The sequence below is a fragment of the Struthio camelus genome, chromosome 14 (genome assembly GCF_040807025.1).
Source record: "Struthio camelus isolate bStrCam1 chromosome 14, bStrCam1.hap1, whole genome shotgun sequence".
NCBI lineage: Eukaryota > Metazoa > Chordata > Aves > Struthioniformes > Struthionidae > Struthio > Struthio camelus.
In genome coordinates, this window is record NC_090955.1 from 5515954 (window position 1) to 5531872 (window position 15919).

Genomic DNA, 15919 nt, shown 5'->3' on the forward strand with positions numbered 1-15919 from the left:
GGAAAGAAAACACGTTGGGCTACGAAAAGAAAACAGCAACCCTGAAACTTTTCCCGAGGAGATAAATTGCTTTCTTAAAAACGTGCCCCAGCTCCTTAGCGTCGCCACGATAACTTATTCTGCGCCTGTAGCGGCTCTTGTTTTGTTTACGGCAGCAACGCAGAGCTCAGCCAAGCAGCGGCGGCCTTTTTGCGCTGGAGCAGAAAACGGGAGCGAGCCCCCGCTCGGGTCTAGTCCCCGATTCGGCGCTGGCGAGCCCTCGGTTTCTGTCCAGGGTGGCCGCCGCTGCTGTCCCGAAAGGCTCGCGCTCGGAAACGTCAGCGAAGGTCTGGTGGCACGAGCGCAGCAGGACTCGGCGCTTGGCGGCCCCCGGGGGGAACCTCACGGCGTCACCGTTCCCGCGCCGATTCCTTAAGCCAACGGCGCCGCTCCTCCCGTCGAAAAGAGCAGAAACGTTTGGAAAACAGCAGATGCAACAGGAAAAAACGACACTTCCTACGTGCGCTAATTACCCAACCTTAACTCTGCCCTCGGCGTGCGCCTGCTCCGCGGTGCATCGGTTGGGGACTTGCGCGCAGCGGCGTCGTTGGAAGGCTTTGGCTGCCCCAACCGCAGCCGAGGAGGCTGGCGGCGGGTACGAGCGAGGGTTAAAGTCCCTGGGGTTTGTATGCGGGCGAGGTGGCCGTGGCAAACGGGGGTTACGTGTGGCCCTTAAATAGGGAGCGGGGACCGCGGGGCGCCGGGGGGGGGATCCGGGCGCGAAAACGGGCAGCGGGCCGCTCTGCCCTGGTGCGAGCGGTTGACTCGGCGCTGCTCCGGGCCGAAAGCGGGGCCAACCCGCGTCTTCACGCCCCGCGGTCTGCCGGTGGGGTGTGCGTGTCCGGGTGTGCGTGCCCGGGTGTGCGTGCCCGGGTGTCTGCGTGGCTCCGTGTCCGTGCGTGTGTCTGTGTGTCCGTGTCCCTGTGTGTGTGTGTGTGTGTGTGCACGTTCATGTGTGGCTGTGTGTGCACGTGTCCGTTTGTGTCTGTGTCCGTGTGTCCCCATGTGTGTCCGCGTCTGTGTGTGTGTGTCCGTGCCCGTCTCTGTGTGTGTCTATGTCCATGTGTCCCTGTGTGTGTCCGTGTGTCCCCGTGTCCATGCCTCCGTGTCCGCGTCTGTGTGCGTCTGTGTCTCTGTGTGTGTGAGCATGTCTGTGTGTCCCTGTGTCCGTGTGTCCCTGTGTCCGTGTCCCCATCTCCATATGTGTCTCTGTGCCCGTCTGTGTGTCCGTCCATCCCCATGTCCATGTGCCTGTGTCCATATGTGGCTCCGTGTCCATGTGTCTCTGTGTCCGTGTTTGTCCATCTGTCCCCGTGTCCGTGTGTCCCCTTGTCATGGGTGTCTCCGTGTGTCCCTGTGTCAGTGTATCCCCATGCACATGTCCATGTCCCCATGTCCATATGTGTCTCCGTGTCCATGTCCATGTGTCCCCACGTCCGTGTATCTCCGTGTGTCCCTGTGTCAGTGTATCCCCATGTCCGTGTTTCCCCATGTGTCCTCCTGTCCATATGTGTCTCCGCATCAGTGTATCCCCATGTACGTGTCCATGTGTCCCCGTGGCCATGTGTCTCCGTGTCCGGTATCCCCATGTCTGTGCGTCTCTGTGTGTCCCCGTGTCCCTGTATCCCCATGTCCGTGTCCGTGTGTCCCCACATCCGTGTGTCTCCGTGTGTCTCCGTGTCAGTGTGTATCCCCATGTCCGTGTCCATGTGTGTCCCCGTGTCTGTGTGTCCCCGTGTTGGTGTCTCCGTGTCTGTGTGTGTCTGTGTGTGTCCGTGTGTCCCTGTGTCCGTGTGTGTCCCCGTGTCTGTGTATCCCCATGTCTGTGTCCGTGTGTCCCCACGTCTGTGTGTCCCCGTGTCGGTGTGTATCCCCATGTCCGTGTCCGTGTGTCCCCACATCCGTGTGTCTCCATGTGTCACCGTGTCGGTGTGTATCCCCATGTCCGTGTGTCCCCACATCCGTGTGTCTCCATGTGTCCCTGTGTCGGTGTGTATCCCCACGTCCGTGTCTGTGTGTCCCCGTGTCGGTCTGTATCTCCATGTCCGTGTGTCCCCACATCCGTGTGTCTCCATGTGTCCCTGTGTCGGTGTGTATCCCCACGTCCGTGTCTGTGTGTCCCCGTGTCGGTCTGTATCCCCATGTCCGTGTGTCCCCACATCTGTGTGTCTCCATGTGTCTCCGTGTCAGTGTATCCCGATGTCCGTGGCCGTGTGTGTCCCTGTGGCCGTGTGTCCCCACATCCGTGTGTCCCTGTGTCCGTGTGTGTCCCCGTGTCCCCCTGTGTCCGTGTGTGTCTCCGTGGCTGTGTGTGTCCCCGTGTCCCCGTGTTGGTGTCTCCGTGTCTGTGTGTGTCTGTGTGTGTCCGTGTGTCCCCGTGTCCATGTGTGTCCCCGTGTCTGTGTATCCCCATGTCTGTGTCCGTGTGTCCCCACGTCTGTGTGTCCCCGTGTCGGTGTGTATCCCCATGTCCGTGTCCGTGTGTCCCCACATCCGTGTGTCTCCATGTGTCACCGTGTCGGTGTGTATCCCCATGTCCGTGTCCGTGTGTCCCCACATCCGTGTGTCTCCATGTGTCTCCGTGTTGGTGTATCCCCATGTCCGTGGCCGTGTGTCCCCGTGGCCGTTTGTCCCTGTGTCCGTGTGTGTTCCCGTGTCCCCCCGTGTCCCCGTGTGTCTCCGTGTCCGTGCGTCCCCGTGTCTGTGTCCCCGTGTCCCCGTGTGTCTCCGTGTGTCCCCGTGGCCGTGTGTCCCTGTGTCCGTGTGTGCCCCCGTGTCCCCCCGTGTCCGTGTGTCCCCGTGTCGGTGTCCCCGTGTCCCCGTGTGTCTCCGTGTCCGTGCGTCCCCGTGTCGGTGTCCCCGTGTCCCCGTGTGTCTCCGTTTCCGTGTGTCCCCGTGGCCGTGTGTCCGTGTGTGTCCCCGTGTCCCCCCGTGTCCGTGTGTCCCGGTGTCGGTGTCCCCGTGTCCCCGTGTGTCTCCGTGTCCGTGCGTCCCCGTGTCGGTGTCCCCGTGTCCCCGTGTGTCTCCGTTTCCGTGTCCCCCCGTGTCCGTGTGTCCCCGTGTCGGTGTCCCCGTGTCCCCGTGTGTCTCCGTGTCCGTGCGTCCCCGTGTCGGTGTCCCCGTGTGTCTCCGTGTCCGTGTCCCCCCGTGTCCGTGTGTGTCCCCGTGTCCCCGCGTGTCCCCGTGTCCGTGTGTGTCCCCGTGTCCGTGTGTCCCCGCGTGTCCCCGCGTGTCCCCGTGGCCGCGTGTCCCCGTGGCCGTGCCCAGCCCGGCGGCGCCCGGGGGCGCTGCCCCCCCCCCCCCTCCCGCCCCGGGCGCTGGCGGCGGGGCCGCCCCCATTGGCGGCGGCGGCGGCGAGCTCCGCCCGCCCGAGCGGCGCGGCGCGGGGAGGGAGGGAGGGAGGGAAGGAGCGAGCGAGCGAGCGAGCGAGCGAGGGAGGGCGGGCGCCGGGCTGCGCTGCGCTGCGCTGCTAGTCTGGAGCGGCGCCTGGCAGCGGCAGGAGCGGCGGCGGCGGCGGCGCGGGGGCTGAGGAGCGGCCGGAGCCTGCTGCGCCCAGGCAGCCCCGTCCCGTCCCGTCCCGTCCCGTCCCCCTCCCTCTCCCTCCGCGGCTTCCTTTGTGCGCAGGGCAGCGGCGGCGGCCCCGATCCATGGTCATGGGCGACAAGAAGAGCCCGACCAGGTGAGCGGCCGCGGGCGGCGGGACGCGCACTCACACTCACTCCCACTCCCACTCACACACGCACACAAGATGGAGGCGGCGCGGCGGGGGGCGCCGGGCGGCGGATGGCGGCGGCGGCTAGGCCCCTGTGTGGCAGTTGTGTGCGCGGGGCGGGCGGCGGCGAGGGGCTCCTAAGATGGAGGGAGCGTGTGAGGAGGAGGAGGAGGAGGAGGAAGAAGGGGGGGGGGAAGGAAGAGCTGCCCGTGTGCGCCTGCCTGCCAGGCAGGTAGAGAAACTCCGCGGCGCGGGGGCCGCTGGCGAGGAGCGCTAAGATGGAGGGAGCGTGGAAGGGCAGGAGGAGGAGGAGGAGGAGGAGGGAGAAGTGTTTGTGTCTCGCCGGCTGCCGGTGCCAGGGCTGCTCTGGTGCCGGAGCAGCTATGGCGGCGCCTCTCTCCGCTGGCGCACGCACTCGCTTCTCCTCGCACTCGCTCCTGCCAGACAAAGGGAGATTTAACAAGGTGGAGGAGGCTGGCGCGGGCGAACACGCCTCCCTCCCGGCCTTTAAACTCCGGCCGCCCGCCCCCGCCATCGACATGAAAAAGGAGGGCGCGGGGGGAGCCCCTTCCCCTTCCTCCCCCCCCCCCCGGCGCTGCCGCCCGTCGCCGGGGGACGCGGCCTCCCTGCGGCCCGGCCCGGGCGGCTCTTCTCGGTGTGTGTGTGTGAGGGGGGGGGGAGCGCCGGGGCAGCAGAAAAGCACTGGGTTTCGGGGCTTTATAACATGGTTTCTAATGTGTGTGTGTGTTTTCTTTCTCTCCTCCTCCTGCTCTCTCCTCCTCCTGCTGCTTTTCTCCTCCCCAAACACGCACGCACACACACTTCTCGCTCTCTTTCTCCCTCCTCAAGGCCAAAAAGGCAAGCGAAACCTGCGGCCGACGAAGGCTTTTGGGATTGTAGCGTGTGCACCTTCAGGAACAGCGCGGAAGCCTTCAAGTGCAGCATCTGCGACGTCAGGAAAGGCACCTCCACCAGGTACGCGGGCACCTTCCCGCCCCGCTTCCCCGCTCCTCGCCCGGACTTGTTGGTTCGCACCGCTGTCCAGGCGCTGGGTGATCCCCCCCTCCCCGGCCCCGTCCCATCCCCGCAAGTTATAGTCCCTCCTGTCCCCGTTTAAAACAACAACAGCAACAAAAAAAAAGGTGATTTTTAAAAATTCTCTCTCAAGCTCTTAAGTTAGACCTGGCCGAGGCGTTTGGTGAATGTGGCAGGGACCTGAATCTTTCTGTTGTTCTGTGTGGTTGTTGTTGTTGTTGTTGTCATTAATTTAAGAAAGACCTCTTCAGGATCTACAAGCAGCCAGAAATGTTCTAGTTTTGTATCAGTTTTGTTCCGGGGCAGACAGTTTTCTGTGTTTGGGGCAGAGATTTACCAATGTTTTCTACAGGAAACATAATTGAAAGTAATTGAGGATTAGGGAGCGAAGGGAAACAGATGAAACTAAAGATGCCACAAGAACAGCAGCTCCCTCCCTGAAACATTGGTCTGTGTCTCTTGTCATCCGAAAAGGATTGGCTTTATACCCGATGTGGGAATGGCACGGATTTCTGAAAGCTTTAGCTGTCTCTTCCTGCCGGTTACCCTGTGCAGAGCAACAGTGGAAGTCTTTACAAGATGGTGAAGCTGACATAGAGCAGTTAATTTAATATTAAAAAAATATATATTTTTGCACTCTCCCAGCTAATGGATTCAGAAAGTTTGGCCTGGAAAGATCAGTGGGTGCTAACGTAGGGATGCAGTGCTCTGCTTTTTATTTCCTTTTTTCTGATTTATTCTAAAATGTTGACTTCTGATTTTCTTTCTATAAATACTGTGCGTTTGAAATCTGAGGTCACGTTATTTTTCTTTGTCAAGGAAGTAGTCCTTAAGATTTCAGCTGTGAAAAGCATGGTTTTCCTTTTTTATGTGAAACGGTGTATTGAGATATTCTCATGAGCAGGCTGTTTTCACGACCTGTATCTTTACTGGATTGACAAAGGAGGTTAGAAGTATATTCGGTTAGTTATCACTTGCACAGTGCTTTAAACAATGTGAAGGGCCTACTTTTTTAGATGGGGAGCATGCTTTTGGGCCATTGAAACTCTTATCAGCTATAGCAATATAGTGCTGTAGTACTTAACTGTGTATTTTATGATGCCTGTTGATTACAAGTATGCGTATGTTTTTTGCAGAGTATCCTAGGGTGTTGAACTTAGCTATCTTATTTAAAATTGATATATATTGTTGAGTGAGGTGCGACTTTCAGGATGATAGTGTTGCGTATGCTTGTAGATCTGATTCTTCATTAGTTTTGCAGAGTCTTCTTTAGTCATGCGATAAAACTTCAAAGGACAGTTCGTTTCTCTGGGATCCTGTTTTCGTGGTTTCCCAGTTGCAGGATTCAGGTAAAACATGTTAATCCTGCATTTATCTAGTATTTAACCATGCTACTACGGTATGTAGTCTTGCAGTTGCTGAAAGTTCTCACAGCATAATGTCAAGCATGTGCATAAGTGTTTGTAGGAGGAGAGGCTTAATGAGATGTAGGAGTCCATATGGATCGTATCTTGTATCATACTGGATCATTTTCATTTGGCCGCCATACTGATGTTCATTTTGAGAGCAGAAGCTTTCTCTCACATGTTCTTGCTTTGTTTTTAATGATAGTTTTAAAACGTTTGTTCAGACAGTGGGATGTTTTGTCTCTTCAAGGGCCCTTAAGAGGGATGGCAACTGACGATTTCAGGTTGAGAAATGTAGCCTTCTTTGCAGGTGTGGTCCTTGAGTCTAGAACATTGTACTTCTGTTTAGCTTTTAAGGGGCTCTTATGAATGGCTTCTAATTTTGATTAATTTAATTCATCAGCTTTCTATTCATTTTTTACTGCTTTTTAAATTGCTTTTGTTTGCAGAATTTGAGAAAGTACTTAATATTCAATGGACCATCATCTCTTCTTGCATATTAATATCACTTTTGAATAAATATAACTGAAAGTAGGAGTGATTGACTGTTGCAAGTGAACTTTGTGTGTTGAGACGATCTCAGAGGTCAGAGTTCTTTGATGTGGTATTGCTTTGAGTGTTACAGTACGTGACGTACGAGTCAATGGCTAGGAAATTCTTCAGAATTTTTTTTTATACACGACGAACGTAATGAAACTTAATGACTTATGGTTGATAATTTATTACTTGAAATATATGATTTCTGATGATTTCTGGTTTTTGTGTCAAATCTGTAAAGATACTGGATCAGCAGCTTAGCTTGTAATTTGACAAGTTGATGATGCTTATCCTCACTGAAAACTACCACATCTTGTTAAGATTTACTTAGATAACATTTATCAGAAATTTATCTCCATTGTTTTAAAAAGTAGTAGTAAAAAAAGGTATCATAGATATGATGAGGTAACTTTTGCATCAAATTACTGTGTGCAATTACAGTATGCCCAGTTTTTTATTAAGATTTGGTATGACCTACTTTTTTTTTTTTTTAACTCAACTGTGAAGTCAATTATTTGCTGTAGAGTTTACTTTGACTGATAAATGTTCTCTGATTTGTGAACTAGTTAGAACTTTAGCTAATTCTCACTGTGTATGTTTTACAGACTTGATATAATCTTTGTGTGATGTGTAGGAGGGTGACTGGCAGCAGTTACAAGTTTTGCTTTCCTGGATCCAACTATCCCCTTTCTATTCAACTATCCCCCAGATTTAAGGGAGCTTTAAACACAGCAATTTTTACAGTTGGCACGGCAAATAAAAAAATCGCTAGACCCTGCACTGTTAAATTGCACCTGAATAGTTCCTTAAGAGGCTGTTTGTAAATATTTCAGGTATACTCTTTTAAAAAAAAAAAAAAAAAAAGAGGTCAAATCCATCTCAAGAGAATTCAGAATTGCCATGCGAAGATTGCATTAAACCTGTAGTGATTATATTAATACTAGATTTGTCGTAGTATGTCACTCATTCGCTTTCCCCAGCTCTGTTCTTGTTTTCTTTATGGTTTAACCTTACTCCTCTCTGTTCAGGCAAGTGTACCAAAGTATGGAGCATTCTGAGTTCTCTAAGGCCTTCCCTCTGTGAAAGACACAAGCCATGCTCTACGCAGCGTTCAGCTCACCGAGATGGCAGTTTAACTGGCTAGCTGGGGAGTGAATAATGGTAATGTGGCTGCTGGGGTTTACAGTGCTTTTCTTTCCTAGACGTTTTTGTGTTGGTGTAACGGATGAGGGAACTGGTGCTAGTCACTGCTTCCACTGGTGTCCTGTGGCTGCTCTGGTGGTTTGCTCTGGTAGAGCTCCATCAATTCCTGAATGCAGAAGAAGGCTTGAATTCAAACTTCTGCTGGGAACTTTGCTCCACAAACACACATTCCCTTCCAATATCCATTACTTCTTCAAACACAGAAGGAAAGTTTACTTTGGACTTTGTAAGAATGTTAGGGCAGAACTTGGCGTTGTATTTCCTCCTGATACTGCAGGGAGTTGTATGCTCCTATTTGAAGGTAGGCTGCAGTTCCCTGTTTCCATTTGTTTTTCTTAATGGTGTTGTTGCTCCCCTCCCTCTTTCTTTCTCTTTTGGCTTACGTAGTTTGTGTTCGTACGCACATCTTGTAACTTCCTCTCGCCTCCTGGCGTGGCCACTCAGAATATGTCTGAGTGGGGTTGCTTTAAAACGTCATTGTGAAATAGAATAAACCCCCTGATTTCACAGAGGTAATGCTCCTAGACAAGAACGGGTGTTTAGCAATGGTATTTGTAATTTTCTCAAGTCTTCTGTTTGGGTATCTAGGCAAATGTGGGAGGTGATGGAACTTCTCTGCGGTTGTGTTTTCTGTATAACTTTAGGATAAGCGCTTTCCTCATCCAGGCTTCATGTCCTTTACCATGAATGCGCTTTGATTGCAGAGAAACGTACTGAAAAGAGTCAGCGGAGGGTGTGAGAACAACAACTGGATGTCTGACATGCAAATTAAAAATCCCCAGGACTTTTCAGTGTAAAAATAACAAGCTGTAGCGCACTTGTCCTATGCAAGGCGTGTGTTTGCCAGTAAGCATTTCTGTTGTATTTGTCACTAGTACCTGTAAACCCAAGGTGAGTGATTTGGAGATCCCATCGAGTGATTTGAACATGTCTTTCATTTTGGTGTATTCAGGGAATATACATCATTAGTGTTTTATTCTTTTCGCATCCTTATTTTTCCTTAAAGGTGAGGGGAGGCCAAACTGAAACTTCAGCATAATTTTGAAATGAATTTGAATGAATTTGAAATGAAACGTTCCTCTTGTGAGGAACAGGTGTCTCGGATACCGGTCTTCGTTCTCTCTTAGTTCTCCAGAGAAGTTCTTTACATGTTTGCAGTATGTAAGCTAGTGCCTTAAAGGACAGAAACTACTGTCCATGTCACTATTGAAAAGTATTCTCTTGTTCTGTATCCAAGCTGAGCTGACCAGAATAGACACTAGATAGTCCTGCTATTCCTGGAATGAGGAATCAGGCTCATGATCCTGACCTCTGTAGAACGAATATGCCTAGCCTATTTGCCATCTGTTTGTGGGACTGTTCTTAAAAACGCTTGTTCTGGTGTGTAGTGGTGGTGTAGTCTGGGAACAAGGTGGTTTCATTCAGTTCTTTCAAGTTGCATATCTTTGACCTGCATTAACATATGTTTTGTTTATCGTTTTAGCTATCCTTTCAGTGGATAAGCTATAAAAATGTAGTATGTGACTCTTTGGAAAAAGCGGTTGTGGAGGTGAAGTTTGGCTTTTACTCTAGAATATTGGTTTTATTTATTGGTTATTTAGAACTATGGTAAAATTGCCTCTCTTTTTTTTCCTCCATTGAACTTAAGTGGCATTTGGATAGTACTGGGACATGATCTCTACCAGCCTGGAGTTGCAGGAGTGCTCGGTAATCCAGATCATGGCTACGTGCCCCCTCTGGGACTGTGTTGTCATTAATGAATGAGAACAGGATAGTTCTGCCTAGGTATTTTTGAATGCTGAGGTTCACAATAGGTATTTACAAAGTATTTGTCTGCATGTAAGGAATTCTTTAGAGCTCTTTGTTTTTCTCCTATCTTGTTTACTGGCGCTATCTGAAAGTGATTAGATGTCACTTAACTGGATTGTAGATGAAGACATCTTGTACTAAATTTGGCAAACACACTATGGCATGGGAGCTAAGAATTAGGAGGAGCCTTCTGCAAATTTTGTGTTTTAAAAGCAGAAAATGCAGACTGTTCACAAGAAGACCTGAACTCTGAGGCTGTGGTTTGACAATACGCTAAGTCTGCCTTCATGATTTATACTGTTGGACCAAAAACGTCACAGCCAGATGCTTCAAAGTAATGATCCATTATAAGCTGTCTGCTGGTATGGATTAATTTTAAACTTTTTTTTTGTTTTTTGTTTTTAAACCAGGACAGAGTTAGACTGTAAGACTTAATCTGACCAGCTATTATCTGCCATCCTGCTGTGAGCATAAACTGGCATAAGATCAGTATCTTGTACTTTTTCTGTTTGAAAGAAATGGAGTTGTGTCCTTATTTGCTCTCTGCTGCTGTTTGGATCTGGCATTAATGATCTCATTACCGTGACCGCAGGTTTTTCTCTTGGGTCTCAGTGCCCTTGGGAAATAATTCTTAGCAGGGAGTATCCTCAGCATTGACCTGCAGTATCTTGGAGTATCTCTTAGGCATAGCTTTCAAATCTGGGTACCTGAAGCGCTGTAGGTGACAAGCATGGTGTAGATACTGTGTTGGCTGCTGTGACTCGCTTTTCTTCTACCGCTTTTTGTTTCTGAAGATCCTATTAAGGATCAATCACTGTACCTATTGTGCTGCTTTCTCACTATGAAAAATTATGTTAAATGAGACAGACTAAAATCTCTAGCGTGGATAATGCGTGTCGTAGTTTTCATGCAGATTACCTGTTTGGGTTAAGTGATGGTAGAAGGTAGGACTTAAAAGACCTGTTTCTTATTTCTGTTGGTGACCGTAAAAAGTTCTCATTGATAAACGGTGATACTGAGTATGTTAATCTATTACCAGTAATACGCAGCATGGATGTTCATTTTTCCCTTCCTCTGTAGATGGCTTCTCCTGGAGACAGGAATCTAAATCAAAGTGTATGTGTGTGCATGTAGGAGGCGGGGGCATGCAACTTTCTTTTATTGCTGTAAACAGACATTGCATCCACTGGGATACCAGCCTCTTCTTTCTCTGTAGATCCTTGTGGAGAAGTTGTAGGCAGAGGAATGCAGAGCAACTTTCTCTGCATGCCTTTCTTAAATTGACCTGATTGTTTCATGTTGCTGTCAGCTGGCTATGGAAAAGCTGTTAAATTTGTAAGACTGGCATGTATATTTTGCACCCTACTGTGGACTCGTTAAATAAGCTTTGCATTGTGTAAACCTTATATTATATGAACTGGAAAAAGAAAAGTTTGTGCAGTGCTGCCCTATGTAATCACCGCGACGAGGGAAGTGGTGGGTGCAAAGAGCAGTTCTCTGTGGGCACCCTTGACTCCTACAGGGTCTTGGCTTACTTGTTTAAACTGCTTATTAATATTCCCCCGAAAGCCCCTGGTGCTGTAGGGTTTTATTTTGGTTGGATTGTTAGGCCTCTGAAAACAGCTCGTGCTTCAAGACCCTCGAGGGATGAGAGATGTCCAGGAATGGGCTGTGGGCTAGATGAATTCCTGTGGCTGGCCATATCCAGCTTTTGTGCGTTAGCTTGGATACCCCTGCTGAAAGTCCAGGCTGCTTTGTTTGCTGTTGATTATGAACCGGGTGTCACTCTTACTCTGGCTACTGCAAAGCCCTCTTTGCATTAAGAACGTGAATTAATAGCTTTGCTGTTGATAGGCTTATGGTTTCTTGCTGAAGTGCTTCTTCTTTTCTTCCTACTTCTCATACTTGGAAGAAAGACAAGTTTTTCTAGGGTCCCTTGGTAAGAACGATAGAAGCTCGGTTTCCTTTTTGCGTAGTCCTGACAGCGTACACGAATACAGCCGCAGGGTGAAAAACACGGTTTGCAGTGTGTTCCTATGTTAGTTAGGCAAAGGATGTACTCTGAACGCTCTTTATTACGTGCATGCTTTTTTGTCCGTGTAATTCTTTTTATGAGGAAACCCACTGACCTATTTTGTGGGCTTTCAGATGGTTCTGTAGGTTAGTGGGTTTCAATTGCACAATGTAGGTCACTTGCAAGGTGCGCTGGAGTTTCATAACAAGTAGCTCTGACCTGAAATAAGATTCATACAGACTACAGATGCAGCTCTGTTTTGTAGCGGTACTTTGTAGCTGTCTTTGTACTGTCCTCCTTCTTCCCAAGGAAGGGAGCTAGCTTTTCCCAAGAAAGAAGTAGTTTAGGCCTTTTCAGAGCAAAGTGTTTTTACAGGAGGGTTTGTGAGTATTCATTTAAAGTGTGCGTGCTTCAGACAGGTAAGGGCAAATTACTGCTGTTTCACGTTTACAGAGCAAAAAAACCCAGGCCACAAATACTGAATATCCCTTATATGCCACTCTAAGCAGATGTCCAGGATTACATGATATACGTGATATGGAAATAATGTCAAAATGCCCCTGTGTTTCATTTACGTAAGTTCCCTTTACACGATGACACCTGCCAAATACATTGGTCAGCTCTTTGTGCAAACATATTTTGTTTTACATCAATCAGGGCTCTGTTTGCACTTCTTTTGGTACGTCTGGAGTTATGAGCAAATCTTCAGCATCGTTCTTCCCATAAGCCAGCTATTAATTGGGAGCACGTTCTTTGTAGTAAAGTGCTAATTGGTATAGCAACAAATTCACTGTCTGTTAAACATTGGAAAGATTGTAATTCTGGCTGGCTCAGCTATAATTGAGAGGAAAAGCATCCTTTCTCCTTTTTGGCCTAGTGTGTCTTATTTAGCTGTTCAGTAACTTAGTATCATCAGAGAATCAGGTGAATCTTCTTGGAAAAAACAAAACTAACTTAGAACTAGATAAAACCGGGCATTGTTTTGACAATATTTTGTTATAGATGGTGTTCCCATGTTTCCGAAAGTAAAAATTGCACCCAGAGTTAGTTTCCGCTTAGTAAGTAGTACCGGAAATACGTAAGAAGGGGTTAGATGGAATTGAAATATGGATCCTGAAACCAGGAGACCTGATTTTGAACTGTACGTCTTCATGTTTGGAGCTCTAAGGCACTGGCCTGATTGTGGAATAATATAAAACAGGTTTCAAAAAATACTAAAAACGTGTAATTATATTGTTTTCTGCAGTAGCGGAGGTCTGTAGTAGTTAAATTGATTTTAACCTTCTGACTGGCATGCATTTTAAAGCATACATTTTATAATAATTTGCTGAGAGCTGAAATGTTCTGTATTTAAGTAAATTCAGTGTATGCTTTCTTCGTGTCTGATATGGCTATACAAAGGTGCAAACTTCCAAAAACTATGTTTACAGTTTGCCTTTGAATATGTTGGAGTTGAAGAAACTTTAGTTTGAGGATCTTATCAGGTTGGTTGTCTTAAAATAAAATGGGAGTAAAACAAGTCAGTTTTGCATCCTGTTTAGGAATAAACAAGGAATAAATATATAGATGGGCTTTTTCAAGCAGATTATTCTTTAGGATTTCAGAGTTATGACGGACTGCTTGTAATGTGTAGAAGTGCTAAGTGAGGCGAATTATCTTGCCTAAGATAAAACTGCCTTCTTCAGATTTATATTGTTGACTAGAGAGACATGTGACTGATTGTAATCTGAAATATTTTTTCTGAACTAAATTATTTTTGTATGGGTGAAACTGCTTATGTCCGCATACAAGTTAACGTACTGAATCGCGGAAGTGGACAGGAGATGTACAAGTACCAGAATTCAGGAGTTTAAATGTTACTACAAAGTTGATGAGAACGCTGATTAATTAGTGTTTGAGCATTGGTTACCACCCTTATCCTGTTCCCATTACAAAATGTGCAACATTTCTGAAATTGTAGGGGTAGGCCTTAATTGAATAGGATGACTCCTATTTTTTAATGTTGTTTTGTATTTTATTAATAATATTGTTAAGTACATTGAAGGATTTGTATTTTCTTGCACCTCCAGTTATGGGTGTCAATGGGGATAGTATGACCTCATTGTGATTTTGAGCCTGTGTAAAAGGAGGAGGAATTCACGTTTTAGCAAATTGTGTAGTTAAATGTCCTCAAATTGCCATTCTTTAATCTGTACGGTTGTGTGCACATTCTATGTTTTAGCTTGACCAAGTAATTTATGCCTATAGAAGATGTTTCATTCCTTTATTTAAAAAAAAAAAAAAAAGTGGATTGACCTGAAGTCATAAATCTTATGTGTCGTGTTTGAACAAAGCATGCATATATGTTCAGGTTGTTGGAAATAACATGTGGAGGTTCTGCTGAAACATTTGGCTCTAATTAGGTATTTAGGAGCTCTTATTCTGAGAGCGCTTTCACTGTTTTTTTGGAAGTGGTCCTCCTCCGATGAGATGAGATTTCAATAAGAGAAGCAATACATTGATGAAGGATGGCCCTGTGATGGAGTCAATCAGCCAGTGCAGTCGTTTGTCTCCTGGGGATACCAGGGTAGAGCACATCATTAGCAGCAGGAGGAGAGGCTTTCCTCTGTAATGCTAATACAGCAAGGAGGCTCAGGTTGGTGCCCGTTTGCTGCTATTACTGAGTTATGACAGGTGCCTTATGGAGAAGGGGGGGGGCGGGGAGCAAAAGCACCTTCGCTTGTGATCTGTAACAGTCATGGGTGTGTGGATCAGTTTAACCAGGAGTACTTAGTAAGCTTTGAGAGTTGTTTCAAATCCAACGTGTTATTAGCTGTAGGCAAGCTTATGTCGCATAAAATTGCTTGTTGTAAAACCTGTGAATTATTTTGGGGGAATTATATACATTTTATTATTTTTACATACCTGTTTTGGAAGAACTTTAGGACTATGGTTCTGCTTTTGTCTAGGAAGTGAAATATAGAAGGAATAAAGATTGTCAAAAATTACCAGGTTTTGTATTTCTCCTTTTATTGCTACAAGAAAATAAAGCAGGAGTAATTTATCTGTTTAAGTCTTCTGCAGCAAAACTTTTGTTGTCAATAAGCGTAGTACTTTATGGGTCAATGAAATATCATGTCTTCTGCTTACATATGAAGTTACGGTATAAAATTGTAAACATCACTAACACGGAACAGCTGAGTCCCCATAAAGCTTTATTGTGTCACTAAGGAATTGTAGCCTACATTACTCTAGTAACCTGGTCCAGTAAGAAATTATCATTTCAAAATTGTGAGCGTAGTCAAGTTAGTGGCAATTGAAATGGAGCTCCTCGGTGAACAGAGGCATACCTACGAGCTTCTTTCCCCTGTTTTTTTTTCCTGATTTTAATGTATGGCACAAGTTGTTGGCAGCGTTTTTTCAGTGATTGGTTTCAGTCTTTATAAACATCAAAATGTCTTTGGAAAAAATATGTATGTGGGATTTCTTCTACCCTCAGAAAAGCTATCTTTATTTCAGCATCAGAGAAGTGTACCTACAGCTTTTGAGAGAAACGCAGCTGCAGGAATGTATTCTATCTCACATGCATTTTCTTTCTTCGTATGTAGCTTGTGTTTTTTTTTTTTTTTTTTAGTATGCCAAACTGTTAGGAGTGGATATTCCTTTATCTATAAACTCTCTAGTTAGGTGTGAGAAGGAGTCTTTTCTCCTTAATCTCAACGTAGCTTTGCGGTAGCAAAACTCCCCAGTGCTGTAGGGAATACCTCAACTCGCTGGCTGTCTTCTCCCTTTCCCACACCAAGCTGAACTCCTTGCATGCATTCTCCTTTTGTTAAACCTCTAGGTTCTTCAAATATCAGGGACTAATTAATTATTTTTCTGAGTACTCATGGTGCTTGTTAGTTTAACTCGCTTAGGAAAGACTAACAGCTTCCCAGGTGGCTGGTGTTGGATTCAGAGGATAATACATCTTAATCAGAGGAGAAAGCTGAAAGAGAGGCCTGTAGATCACAAAAGTTGTTCTAATAGTCTGGCAGAGTGGGGTTTCGGTGTAAAGTGAAAGGTGAACGCTCGGGAGATACTTTGTTTGATAGATAGGCTATATTCTGCTATGTGATAAAAGTAAAGGGTTAGTTGGAAGATAACTTCATCTTCTCTGAGTGGTTGGCATCTTTGAGCCACCAG

At 47.1% G+C, this 15919-nt stretch overlaps 2 protein-coding genes across 2 annotated transcripts in view; both read left to right on the forward strand.

Annotated features, from left to right (window-relative positions):
• The first annotated feature begins 836 nt into the window (after nucleotides 1–836).
• Nucleotides 837–3568, forward strand: LOC138060992 (helicase SRCAP-like). The gene is made up of 2 exons (XM_068907449.1): nucleotides 837–3120; nucleotides 3533–3568. Exons 1-2 carry the CDS (start codon nucleotides 991–993, stop codon nucleotides 3566–3568), a joined length of 2166 nt encoding a protein of 721 aa, XP_068763550.1. The 5' UTR covers nucleotides 837–990.
• The window catches only part of RYBP (RING1 and YY1 binding protein), a 45826-nt gene continuing 33343 nt past the window's right edge, over nucleotides 3437–15919 (forward strand). The window contains exons 1-2 of the mRNA XM_068907176.1: nucleotides 3437–3718; nucleotides 4601–4726. Of these exons, the coding sequence (XP_068763277.1) occupies nucleotides 3687–3718; nucleotides 4601–4726 (158 nt within the window). The 5' untranslated portion in view covers nucleotides 3437–3686. The remainder of the gene's footprint in view (nucleotides 3719–4600; nucleotides 4727–15919) is intronic.